This window comes from Melanostigma gelatinosum (assembly GCF_949748355.1).
Source record: "Melanostigma gelatinosum genome assembly, chromosome: 12".
In the NCBI taxonomy this organism is placed as follows: Eukaryota; Metazoa; Chordata; class Actinopteri; order Perciformes; family Zoarcidae; genus Melanostigma; species Melanostigma gelatinosum.
In genome coordinates, this window is record NC_136645.1 from 26724565 (window position 1) to 26738877 (window position 14313).

General features: G+C 42.6%; 1 protein-coding gene across 1 annotated transcript in view; it reads left to right on the top strand.

The window, feature by feature from the left end:
- atp6v1ba (ATPase, H+ transporting, lysosomal, V1 subunit B, member a) overlaps positions 1–14313 on the top strand; it is a 44449-nt gene that overhangs the window by 16686 nt on the left and 13450 nt on the right. The window contains exons 4-9 of the mRNA XM_079279725.1: positions 1889–1982; positions 2597–2674; positions 3457–3596; positions 8869–8970; positions 12725–12822; positions 13061–13184. Coding sequence (XP_079135851.1) covers positions 1889–1982; positions 2597–2674; positions 3457–3596; positions 8869–8970; positions 12725–12822; positions 13061–13184 — 636 coding nt within the window. The remainder of the gene's footprint in view (positions 1–1888; positions 1983–2596; positions 2675–3456; positions 3597–8868; positions 8971–12724; positions 12823–13060; positions 13185–14313) is intronic.

Consider the following 14313-nt stretch of genomic DNA (forward strand, 5'->3'; position numbering starts at 1 on the left):
GAATGTTTCTATTACAGTCAGAACTAGAACCAGACGACGCTGCAATGTGACTGTTTACTCGCCTGCTGACCGGCATCTCTTTTGGAGACAATGGTGAAGCAAATGAAGTATGACTGGGATGACCAGCTTTCCAGTTAACCCCGCCTCCAAGCCGCTTGGTCTCGCACTTATCTGGCTCATTCATATGAACGGCAGAACAAACATGACTCTGGACTCCGCTATTAGTGAGTTTACAATTCTTAAGACTCAATGAGTTGGCCTCTTAAATGTTCATACTGGGAAGTTTACAGGTGTCTCTTTCCCAATGTAAGTCTATGGGGAAAAGTATTTTTGGGCCCATGGCATAACGTGACGGACCCTGAAGTTGTAATTCCACGGTTTGTCCACTACGAGAAGCAGCTTCAATGCCCGACGCTCCTCCTGGGGGGTTGGTTCAAGGTAGCACATCCTACAGAACCACGAGGGCTGGACAAGTGCTGAGGCTTGAAGCAACAAGAGTGTGACACAGTTCAGCGACATAATCAGATGGAGGATGCAAGAGGTGGCACATCATTGATGATGAACACCACCATTCACAAGCTTTTTATTATTAAGTCGATAACTGGTTGCCAGCCTAGCAACCACTTTTAAATGTTTGTGCTGAACCCTGGATGGTTATGAAATTGTATGCGTCCTTTGTCCCCAGAGCATACCTCCTTTTACCTCTGGTGATTCCTTTACTTTTCCTCTGGGGACCCCAGCAGGTTGACATTTGTGATTCAGAGTAAAATGTTTTGCCAACTAATTGTAGGATTGCCATGACATTTTCAACAAATGTTCAAGGTCCTTAGAGCAGAGGTCCCCCACCTTTTTTGCACCACGGACCGGTTTCATGTAAAACAATATTTTCACGGACCGGCCTTCAAGGTGTGGCGGAAAAACACGACAAAATAAAAGGATACGATCGTCATGAAAACAAATATAAAATGCATAAAAAATACAACTCACAATAATGCTGAATCAGTGGGAGCCCTGAGCTTGTTTCTCTGCAACGCGACGTCCCATCTGGGTTAATGGGAGACAATGACAATGAAGTCTGTTCCTTATGTCCAGTCTACTCCGTGATTTAGTTTTGATTGCCGTCACTGCAGAACATCCCGCTTCACAGAGAGGATGTGTGAAATGGAAGCAGGGTTTTCAGTGCTTTAGTGGTGATCTCAGGATATTCAGCCTTGATTTTAATCCAAACACCAGCAGAGTTGTTGTCTCAAAGATACTTTTAAGGCCACCGTCATTTACAATCTACAGCAGCTGATCTTCCTCTCCTCTGTCCCACATATTCTGCAGAGCGGGTTTAGCGCGTCAGAATAACTCCTGATGTCTGTTAAATGAAGCTTTATTTTTCTTGGAAGTTGTAGCTCTTCTTCTGTCTCCTTAGTGGCCTTTCCCCCTTTGCAAAGAAGCTCTCCAAAAGTAATTTACTCATTTTCGCTAGTTTGCGGGCTTAATTTTTGAGGTAACTTATCACGTGACCGAGACGAGCGTCTTGACATGTGTCAAGGTGCACAGGGGGATGAAATTGCGAGAGAATCCGGTCATTTTTCTAAATAAAACTTCTTTCAGACTCTGATAATCAATAAAACGGAAATAATATTTATTCTTTCTGTGCGGCCCGGTACCAAATGATCCACGGCCCGGTACCGGTCCTTAGAGGATACTCTATAATGACTTTGGTGGTACGCTGACTTTACTTCTAGCTTCAGCAGCAGGTCAAAGTGTTTAACTGTGCTGTGATATATCTTAAATCTGGCTCAAATGATATGGACAAAATCTGCCACAAACCATGGCAGTGAAACTTGTCTTTAGATTTTATTGTAATGTTAATGGCTTGTTATGTCTGTTTATTCAGGTGTTTGAGGGAACATCTGGCATCGATGCCAAGAAGACTGCGTGTGAGTTCACTGGTGATATCCTGCGTACCCCAGTGTCGGAGGACATGCTTGGTATGACGACCTGATTTTCACATTGCATATTTAAAAGACTCTACAAAATGAAGTAAATATTTCTCTGATTAGTTCAGGTTTGTTTACATCCATACGGTTCACCCCTTTCATCCTTCTCTCTTTGTAACACCAAGATGACAATTTTAAAGCGTGTTTAATGCTATTTAAAGTGTTATACTGCATTCTCCTTCAATATGCTTATTTTACTTACTTTTTCAATCTACTCAGTAAATGGTAAAAGTAAAACCGCACTGAATCAAACCTTTTTGTCTCGATGTTCTTGAGTATTTCAATCAGTGTGATTATCTCAGCACAGCACAAGGTTACATGTATTTCAATAGCAGCAAAAAGTAAACCTGCTTTTGTTTGTCAAGCATCATTAATCACGTCCATGAATTTATAATTACTTGTACTTGTAGACTCGATCAGAGCCACTCTTATCTGTCTAGAGTCTGATACAGAATAGATCAGATGTGGTTGGAAGCGTCATCTAATGAATTTCATTTGATCTGTGTTTCTTAGTAATTATCTTTGAATTTAACTTCCAAATAGTTGTATTTAGATTTTTAAGCAGTTGTCTGCTTTGCTCAAAGGAGAAAATCTTCCTTTTTCAGGGCGTGTGTTCAATGGCTCGGGCAAACCCATCGACCGCGGGCCCAATGTTCTGGCTGAGGACTACCTGGACATCATGGGTATGACCTCAGTGACCTGTTGACTTCCTGTTTTCTAGGATATCTTTGGAGCCAAATGGAAGTCTCTTACAAGAATGCTACATGAAGAAAACCTTTTCATCAATAACAAACAAAACATGCTGATAAAATGGTGTCATTTTACACTTGTATTGTCCCCATAGGGAAATTTGTCTTTGTGTACAGAAGACCATCCCGGCCACACATTACTTTAACATCCCCCAAATATTTAATGGTAAAATTAGGATTTTACAAAAACAATAGAATATAAAATGTAATTAACTTCTTTAATGAAAATGCAGCTCAATAAAAATGCAGATAGCACATCTGTAAGCTCATCCACATAAGGTGTGCATAACAGTCACTGACACTTCAAAACTGTCAAGTTCAGATGCAGCCACCTGGCTATCCCCTCTCGGGCCGGCTGCCAGAGCCGAGCTGTCCGCTTGTGAGCGGATAACCCACGATGCACTTCATTGCTGAGTGTGAACAGCCCCCGTGCTTCATAGCATGTCAACTTACAAATAAAGAAGAAAAAAGGCTTCAGAGCTTTAGGAGCCGTGGTCTTGGAGCCAGATTAGTGGGTGGCCCATCGCCTTCAGGCTAATGTTTGCAACACAAGTTGTACACTTTGTTTAAAAAACGTTATTTCTGACGAACGGAAGAAATCAATTTGATCTTATTTTCACCAAAAAATGTTGATATAGAGTTTATTAATTATTGAAATTCCTTAATAACTAACAGGATTCCAGTGATTTGTCTAATGTAGCTGTTATGTGTTTCAGGTCAGCCCATCAATCCTCAGTGTCGTATCTACCCTGAGGAGATGATCCAGACCGGCATCTCAGCCATCGATGGCATGAACAGCATTGCCAGAGGACAGAAGATCCCAATTTTCTCCGCTGCTGGGCTGCCCCACAACGAGGTGAGACCACCAAATGTTAAGAATGAAGATCGAGTGAACAGACTGAGATCGAGGCGTTTAGCTCAATTCAAGCAATAACATTTATTTGTGACAGAAGTATTATGTCCAGCAGTTAAACGTGCACGGACTCTAGCAAAGGCAAAGAGTGCAAAAGTGAAACCTAAAAGCGCTTATACAGAGTAAGCAGGCGTGTCCATCTGGTTCTCCTTGTGGAGCCATTGGTCAAAATCAAAGCAGAGGCGGATTTGTTTCTAGCATTCAAATAGCCTGATGGAGCACTGGGCAACTTCACCCACAATGGCTCACGTCCGGAACCCGCCTTCTCTGGAACGTCAGTGTGTGTGAAATGTTGGTGTACAGCATATTGTTAACACTTAAGGTGCAGAAAAGGAAAGGGTGCAGTTCTAAACTATTTCGAAGTCTCTGTGTGAATAGATAAAAAGAGCTCTTCTCCTACTCTAAGATGGCAGTTTCTGCCCTAATCTGGTGGTTTAAGCAAGCGTTACTTTCAGGGCCACTGTATCTGTTCCTATCGTACGAACGGGTGACGGAATGCCCCATTCTGCGTTTTTGACCTACTTACAGTGACCTCACAACTCCGCAATATAAGCTTTACAAGTATGGCGCATATTATTTAACAGTGAATGAATATATTTTATTTACACAAACCAGTTCTTTTTTCATCTGCATCTCACTATTTTCAAAATTCCAGTCCCTGCTAAGTGAAACAACAACAAACTCATAGCTATCATCAGTCCGAGTTGATTTGGCACATCTTTTAACTCAGCGGCGTGCGCTATGGACCAATCCGTTCCACTTGGGGCGACCGTGGCTCATTGGGTAGAGAGGGTCGTCCGGTAACCGCAAGGGCGGCGGTTCGATCCTTGGCTGCTACGTGTCCTGTGTCGAACTGTCCCTGAGCAAGACACTGCTCCCCGGGTGCTTCTCAGCAGCCCACTGCTCCCTATATGCAGGAATGGGTCAAATGCAGAGACCAATTGCTATGATATACCTTACGGGATAAATATAGTATGATCTGTGCCGTTTAAATGCACTTACGGTGAATGTCAGTATATAGGCGCACTAACATGCAAGTGTCTGCTGAGTTGACCACGGAGATATGAGTGTCTGCTGACTTAACCGCAGCGATGTCCAGTAGTCTCCATTCCTCCACCGCTGCCAGTGAGCAACTGACTTTCAAAATAAAAAAATGCGTTAACGCGGCACAAAATAATTGTCGGCGTTAATTAATTAATGCGTTAACGCGATAATAATGCGTTAACTTGCCCAGCACTAATAACAACATAACATTAATAAGTAACATTCTGCAAGGGCCACATATTATGGGCAGGCTTCACCTCTAAGGCATCGATGATTAAACAATGGTCATAATATTAATGGTAATAACATTAAATATGAGCCAAATAAATAATAGATTTTAGCTGTCGTTTGAGAATGTTCACAGGGCCCCGCATCTCTCATACCCTTTGGGCAGGGTATTACATCCCAAAGCTATGCAAATAGGAAAAAAAATAGCTGTAACTTTAAAGATCATCGTTTCAAAGCAACTACAAGCCAGACCTTTCTCCAGAGCTGGCACGGTGCTAAAACAGTATGGAGAAAGGTCTGGCTATGAGAGACTAAATCGCAAGAAATGTGAAATGTCATATTCCAAGCAGTATTCCATCATATAGAGATGATCACTCCTCTCCGATGACAGTATGCATTATAGTTGTAGAGATATGATGGCAGCAAAAATTGCAGTAGTTTGTCACAAAATAACTCTTCAAATGCATTCATTTGCTGAAATGAAATTTAATCCTATTTTTATTATGAATTAATTCTGAAGCAAACTGGCAATGAACTCCGCTACTTACCTTTACCTGAAACTAAGCAGCTTTGCGTCTTCTTCATGCTCAAATTGCAGTTTGTTTTTAATAGCTTCAAACGTTTTCCACTTGGAGTGCCAGAATGTAAAGATAACGGCCCACAGATGAGTGTGTGTTTATTTCTGTGGCAGCAATGGAAATGTTTAACATTGATGACTCGGGTCATTCATGTGTGTCAGCTGTTTTACTCTGTGTCCCATGACAACAATTTGACTTCTGCTTCCTGTCCAGGGTTTTTCATGCCTCACAATAGAAATGTTATTAAATTACAAGTGTGTTACATACTGGAATATATCCTGTTGTGTTGAGATGAAGTCAAAAATGTGTGTAAAACCCAGTCTGTTTATGGGGTTGACGCTTCACCTCAAAGAGACCTCTTTGTGTCTTTTTTAAGGTGGTTAAATGCAGTGACTGAACATAAACAGGAATTTGGTTTCATTTCAGCTTTGTGAGTCTTTACTGTGTTTTACTTCTCTCCTCTGATCTCCGTTTCACTGAGGGTGGAGCTTACTCACTCTGTCTGTCTGCCACCAATGTTAGCTGCTCTGTAGTCATTAATGTAGGGCTGAAAAAACCCAATTAAAAAACCTTGGTGGTGTTAACCGTGTTGGGAGATTCAGTGACTTCAACCGAGTAGAAGCGCATCTGCAATGCACTGCAGAAGGATTTATGTTTAGTTTTTGTAATGTGTGTGTGTACTGAGGTGGCTCACACAGAAGCGATGCTCGTATTAAAAAGATGCTGCTTTTTATATAATAGTTCGATTTTTGAAAGATGGAGATTCAAACTTATGTGACTGCCTGTGTTAATTCTTGAAACAGTAGCCATATTAGGAAACGGAGATGCATCGCGGTGCATCAACAATCATTGACGGGTGGATTGTTATCGGATCGTGAGGGCCGTGAAGTAGCCCCCCTGTTTACCACTGTGTCAGCACTGTTGCCATTGTTTGCACTGTTCAGGCTGTTGGCAACGTCAGCCGATAGCCGCCGACTCGGCCGTCTTGATGTTAACCCTGTGGAGGCAATCCCACTGCTCTGAATATGGTATTGAGAACCGAAGGAGAGATTTTTTTGTCACAAGTTTAAGTAGGACGTCTTTGGATATAATGTCAAGGCAAAAACAAAAATCTGATCAAATGAAATGAGCAAAGGTCACAAATACAACACTGTTGTATTTGGACAAACAATGTTTCTTCATTCAGTCTGCTGAAGCACTCCAGCACAGCTGAGGTTCCTTGTGTGATAGACCATTGGCTGTTTTTGATGCTCTGTAGCTTAAAAAAGAGGAAGTGGACCCCTGTACTCTTCTTTTCACTCCCACAATCCTGTTCACATCAATGCTCGGGGACAAAATATAATACATTACGGTCTGGAAATGGTTTGCAGTTGTCAGTGAGTAATCTCATTCTATGGCAAATGTTTTGATATCCACTAAAACCTTATTTTGAAGTGGTTATGACAGCCAGATATACAGCACCTTGACACAAGACTGTATTTAAACTTCATGTTTATCTGCAACCATCAGTTTTTCCCAAAATGCAATTGAAAATATGACAAATTTTAGTTTCTGCGAAAGTAGCAGTAGTTTAAAATATAAAAGTGATGGATTATGAATAAATCTAGTTAGTGTGGCCTATTTGTCTGGGAATCTCAGCATGTCTGTAAAAACTCAACAGTCGGTACTGTAAATGCTGATATTACTGTTAAACTCTTATTTTAAGGTCGTTTTTCGCTCCCTCCCTGTCGCTCAAAACAACCAGATTTACAGTAAAATAGTCCATGGAAATACTTTCTACACATGCTTCTGAATAGTCAGATTTTGGTTTACATCAAAGCAGATTGTAGTGTTAACCAATGCCATCACTGTTTATTGGAAGTTCCGATGTTGTGCTATCTATTCACAAAAAAAAGCATTAATGAGCTCAGGCCTGTTATTTGTCTTACAAAGTATATTTAAGATTTGACTTTGATTTAAAATGTAGAGAAGCCTGAAATCATTCCAGAAGCTCTGAGAAAGTGAAGAGAAACAAACTCTGGGTCAGTCTCTGCGCTCATCAACCTACGGCCGCTGTCTTCAGTGTGAAGCCCACCGCTCACTGCTTGCTACCGCACCATACAGCAAACGCACACCGTGAGCAACTAGCCGCGCAACGTCGTGGAGCATTTAGCAGCTCCTGCATCAGAGTGGTAAGCAAACACAATACATGCGACTCCTAATACTTGACTTGAACGAGGGAAACCGTACTCAGCAAATCTGTCATAGCATCCCTTTCTTCAAAGACTTGTGTTACATGAGCGTACATACAGCCATCAACCCCAATCCCATCCGCTGTTTGAGATCAAACGAGTCCCGCTGCAGAAGCGGCCAAATAACCACGGCGAGTGTTGTCCGCCTAATGATGAGCCGCTTGCCGTGCCATCGGGGCGGTGTGAAAACTTTGCTCATTGTTTCATTAAGCACATGTCGCAGAAGTCATTCATGTGGTGGTCTCCTCTATGGGCCAGGTGCCTGAACTCGGGGGTGCACAGAGAGGTCAGGCCGGATCAACACCGGGGCTGTGACATTATGTGATAAGCGTGAAATTCCTCTTTCATTCTACAAATTCATGAAGTATCACACAAGACTCTTGCCTCTACTTCGGTTTAGGGGTTTCCGTAAAGACCTTTGTTGTAGTTTGTGGTGAAACGCATGTTAAAAAGAATTGAAGACGGGAAGTTATCTGTATTCATACATAAGTGGAATATGTCAACCATATGCTGATATTCTATATCTGTGTGAATGATGAATGGTTTTAGCTCCAAGCCAATTGATTCTTATGAAAAAGAATATGTAGTTGGATTTTCTTTAAATAATGCTCAATTTCCTTCAACTAGATTAAAGGTGTGCAAAGTAAGTAGGCTCCACTTGTTTTTGCGGTGTGTCGGATGCATTGAATTAGGATTTCCTGTCTAGTGTTGCTCATCTAGTTTTCAGTTTGGAGCTACAGGCTGTGAACATGAATGAGTCCACCACTAAAAGCTATCGTGTTCCTGCATTATTTCACATGGCATATGTCAATTGAATCTTTGAGTTTTGAGAAGTTATTTTAACCGTAGGTACTTGCAAACGATAAAAGTGAAATGTAATTGATATAATAAGGGATTCAAAAGGATTTGCACTCAATAAGCAGACTCAATACTGGATTCAGACTCCACAAAATGTTGTTGAATCCCAACTCTACTTGACATACACCCTCAGACAGAAAGAGAAAGTTACCATTCACATTCTCTCACAATTACACATGGCTCCATTCGGTTGACATTGGATATGTCGGTACAGACCGTGTGGCGGCCTTGACAACACTTTGATGTCTGAATCCCACTCTGTTTTCTCGCTCCCAGATTGCTGCCCAGATCTGTCGCCAGGCCGGCCTGGTGAAGAAGTCCAAGGACGTGATGGACTACAGTGATGATAACTTTGCCATTGTCTTCGCAGCCATGGGGGTAAGTGGACAAACTGCAGCCCCCCCCCCCCCCTGTGACTCTAATCCCCTTTTAACCCCGACGTGACACCCTGTCCCTTCTCTGCCGCCCTGCTGTCTGTCTTATTCACCAGGTGATTTAACCTTTAAGTCCCTCTTGTTACTTCTGCACCTCTGAGCATATCCCCGCTCATGTAGGCAGGTTACTAATTCAACAGGCCCTTTAACGCTGTCAGACTCACAGTATCAAGTTCGCTGCTCCTCAGCTGCGCCTCCTGTTTCCCCGATTGTGACAGGTTTACCTGTACCAAACACACTCTCTCTCACACACACACACACACACACACACACACACCCTTGCTTCACTTGCTAAATACTAATCCTTCACTCTTCCACTTCTCCACCAATTTACATCCCATTGTGGTCAGTACTTTGTGTTCACAAAAGCAGCAATGCATCTGTTCAATGGTAAAAAACACACAAAGCTAAAACACCAAACCGTTATGTTTACCTAGAGCAGCGGTTCCCAAACTTTTTAGGCCGCGCACCCCCTTCTACATCCCGACTAGGTTCGCGCACCCCCCCCCCCTCTTAATAAAAAAAAAAAAAAAAGAAGCAACAGAGCCTTTTAAGCCTTCATAGCCGCATAAGAATCGGACCAATGAGAGAACAGTTTGCTCGCGCGTGGCATTTGTTTACAAGATTTAGTCCGCTGTTAAATGTTGCAGTGTGAACACAAACCGAACAAAGGAGCAACTGCAACAAAGCAAACGAACTGAAGGTGTGAAAACGCCCTGAAACACTGCAACAAAGTTTCAATAACTTTCAGTGACACAAGGCGTCACTTTTAAAGAGCAATACGGATGCGAGGACACACGCACAGGCTCAGAGGCAGATTATCACATTTAACTTACAATTAATGAGCGACTAATGTAGCCAGGATGTCTTCGGACAAAGCATCGATGCGGCGACACAGTGTTGTTGGACACCGGGATCATGTCCAACTTTTTTGCTTCTTTCTCCCCAATCATACATTCCACCATCTCTCTGGCAGCTGGCAAGCTCACGTCTTCAGTGATTGTGTGTGGTAGCCCCTTTCTCGCTATTCTGTAACCAGATATGAAGCCCGTAGTGCGTCATTTATAGACCAACACATGAATGAGACTCCAGTTGTTTTGGCTGTTTTGTAACTCCTCCAATTTGGATATAAAGAATGTAAGGGGCTTTTGACTTGCACTGGCATGCTTGGTGTTCAGGTGGCGACGTAAATAAGAGCTTCAGACTGTTAGCCAGAACCTCACTGCACACCACGCACTGTGGCTTTGGGGAATCTGCGTTGCCAATCCAAGTGAAGCCCAGACACAGATACTTTTCATCATATTTCCTCTTTTTTTTCCCAGTCTGATGCTCACTCTCGTTTCCTCTTTTTCACCTTGACTCCGCGATGGGCCGATGTGCTCCCCATTTGTCTGTGCTGCACCTCTCCGTTCCCCTCGCCTCCGATTCCTCTCTCTCTCTCTCTGTCCCTCTCCTCTTTTACGACTGATAGCTTCAGATGTCCCACCTGACAGTTTTTAAATTAAAATTACATTTTTTTTTAATATTTAATATTATTACACCATCAGACCGCCATTACACTTTTCCTCTCGCGCACCCCCTAGAGGCAGCTCGCGCACCCCCAGGGGTGCGCGCACCCCACTTTGGGAATCCCTGACCTAGAGTATAAAACCATTAATTGAGTTGTCGATCAAACTTTTGGTGACCATTTTCACATCACACATGTCAAACCTCCCACACTTCTAGTTTCTCAGTTGTGAAGATTTGCTGCTTTACTTCAGCCCCCTTCAGACGTGCACCTGGTTACGTAAACGTTTTGACGATTTTATACATCCGTCTCATTTCTGAGGCGCTTGAGTCCCATTTTTTTTTTTTATGAATATCCAGCGAAGCACTAAACACCCAGCATGCGAGCAAAAAATAATAAATGAGTCCACACTTAACCTCTTGTCATTCTGTGCTTTGGGACATTATGACACAGGCAGCAGAATCCCTCACCTAATAAAGGGTGAAATTTAAATTCATTTGGGAATTCACTTTGAGAAGAGGACCATGATTCCAATGGAGGAGATTAGGTACAAAACCCACAGTCCTCTTTTAGTTTGGAAAATGCGTTCTAAAGTTCAGTTAAAGCTAATATGAGCCTTCAGCAGTCTGAGTTAGTCAAATCAAGTGGGGATCTGTCTTTTAGGACAGAGGTCTTCAACAGGGGGTCCGTGGAGGTACTGCAGGGGGGTCGTGAAATCTTTGGTTGATGAGACAATTTTTAATTCTTTTTTTCACAAATTGAAATGTCTTTAAATACACATTAACATGAATCCAACATATTGTAGCGAATGGATAAATGGAGGCAGAAGATGTTATCTTTCAGTCAGGAATGCACACATTCAGCGACACACAGGAGCTCTCTCAAGCTGGGCACCGTTCACTGACAGCATGAGACGAGCCTGGACCTGTCCCTCCAAGCCTCCTCACACAGAGGAGGACCCGCCCCTATCGCTGCTGTGCCAATCACGAGGCTGCATGTTACATGCTGGCTCTGTCAGGTTCCCCATAATTGACCAAGAGCCTATTCAGTCCCCAGCTGACTAAAATCCTGGACACAAGGACCCATATTATTATGATACCGTTGTAAAAAAAAAAGTACTTCACCCACGAATCCTTGTGCAAGATATTCCTGCTAAAGCACTGCAGCTCCTCTCCACAACAGCCAGCTACTGAGGCCAGTATATTATTATAAGTGTTATGAGCAAAAATGGATCGTTTTTGTAACTCAAAAAACATGAGTCTTTCCATTATTTTAATAGTTCAGTATTGTATGAAAGACAACCGGTATGTTTATGCATGGCAGTGGTACTAATAGGCCATCACTCATTTTTCGTTTCCACATTTGTTTAAAATGAAAACATCAGTTTGAATAGCTTGTATGCATGATTATCATGCAATTGATTGATTATTATCAGCTGACGAGGTATGTTTATACATGGCAGTGGCACGGCCTCCCTACTCACTGTACCTTGCACATGTTTACAATAAAACATGAACATATGAACCTCTGTATTGTTTGAATAGCTTAGTATTGAATGCACAATAAAGAGGTATGTTTATACATGGCACTAGGCCCAGTTTAATATAAAACACAATATATATAGTATTGAAGACTCCTGTTTTAGGACATAATATCCTCTTTTTGTTTCCTTGCTAAACAAAGGGCTCATGTTGTGCTAAAGGACAACATACTCATATTGGCTCCGCATAAACTTTCAAATATATTTTTGAACAGAATGAGGAATGTGTATTTTGTGCCCCATCATTTGGATCAGTTTGAATTGCATCAGAAAGGCATTTCTCCATGGCGTGAAAAACATGTGACGCCATCCTTAAAGGCTTCAACAGCAAGATATGTTTTTAAGATCCATCAGTGATGAAGCCTGTGAGAACTCTGATCACTCTTCCAACTCACCGCTGCAGTGCCTTCACTGCCGCCACGAACTCTTCACCGGTCAAATCAACAAGCCCAACTACAGTAACTCCCGTGTGGTTTTCAGAGCTGGCATGCACCCGTTTCTTTCACCTCACGCTGTGTCTTCGCCTCATGTCTCTCCCTCGGAGAAGCCTGTTACATTACATATGTCATGTCTGAAAAAGGCTTGTGTGTAATCTTTTGTTAAAGTGGTTCAAGATGATTCACCCAGGTGCCTCCGTATCACTAACTTTAGGTCAACATGGAAACTGCCCGCTTCTTCAAGTCTGATTTCGAGGAGAATGGCTCCATGGACAACGTCTGCCTTTTCCTCAACCTGGCCAATGACCCCACGTAAGATTCAGAGCTGAAATGATCTGAGCAATGAAAGCAGCCATTGTACCAACCAATCCCAGTGTGTATGTTGAGCTTAGTTATTGACTCTTAATGGTGTTCTATCCACAGAATGTTCTGTTTGTTGGCTTCATATTTTCTATAGTAAAATGTATGACCACTCTCTTAAATATGTTTAAATTTAGGTTTCAACTTATGTGTACAATAGAATAACTTATTTGTTTCTGTGACCAATCAGCATCGAGCGTATCATCACCCCCCGCCTGGCGCTGACGTCAGCGGAGTACCTGGCCTACCAGTGTGAGAAGCACGTCCTGGTCATCCTGACTGACATGAGCGCCTACGCTGAGGCTCTGAGAGAGGTACCACCACCAAGTCTGAAACTTCCTCGTCACACTCTTCAAGTCGTTCACATGCACCATCTGCACCAAGCAGCAGAAGCCCGTAGTTTACTTCTGGATATGGTGTGGTTGTTGTTGGCCCCGCTGGAAACAAAAAAACAAAAACACAGGTACCAGTAAATGGACACTTGGTAAGTAGACACTGCTGAAGAAGTGCGTATTATGTATGTTAATGTTTTCTCAGCATGAGTGACGGCGGGCCAGCAAATTACCAGAATATCATTTATTTCCTGTCCATTTAAGGCGTTTCCAGGACCAGGCTGACGTACTGTATCCAGGCCTGAGCTGTGGTGTCCTCTCACTTCATCACCTGATACTTTAGCTGCTACCGTTCACTTTTACCGCTTCTGACAGGATTAAAGCACGAGTCTGCCATTTAGGAAACAGAAACTATTATTACCGACAACAAATCTGCGAGTGGATCTTACCTTGTGACGTAGCCCAAAGCCCTCTGCTTTCAACTGAAGATTTAAACACTTAAAATCTGTTCACAATGAAATGGTTAAATTCATCAAATAGGTCAGTCACTTCCTACAGCAGCTGGTCAATGTAGTTTTTAGCAAATGTTACTCAAACTGGAGAAAATGGATCATGTGTTGGACTATTTTCAGCTGAATTAGGATAAACTACAGTACGTGTGTTGGACCATCACTAGTATTCTTCTGATAACTTAATAAGCAGATATATTTCTGATGACTAACTGTTCCGTTTTCTTTGCGTACAATTAGCACATGTCTCGTATACCGAGTCTTGTTGTCAGAAGGGTATAGTACATACGGAATCCTCTCTGGAGAGTCCAGCAGCAGACCAAGCCGCGTGGCAACACATCAATGTAAATCCTCTGCAGCATTAGCACAAAGGTGATGGACTCACTAAAGTATTGTGCTCCTTGCTGAAAGGCAGGATAATGTGTCCTTCATTCATACCTTAGTTCATCCTTGTCCGATCGGCTTCAAAAGGAAGGCCCCCCCGCCCCTGTCCTCCTCTCCAGTTGAAGCGAGGAGTCGGGCCTCTTTCACTCACTTTTGTGTGTCTGTGATAATTATTTTATGCAGTACAGTGTGCTGGCAGCACAATGCAGGGTTTTAAA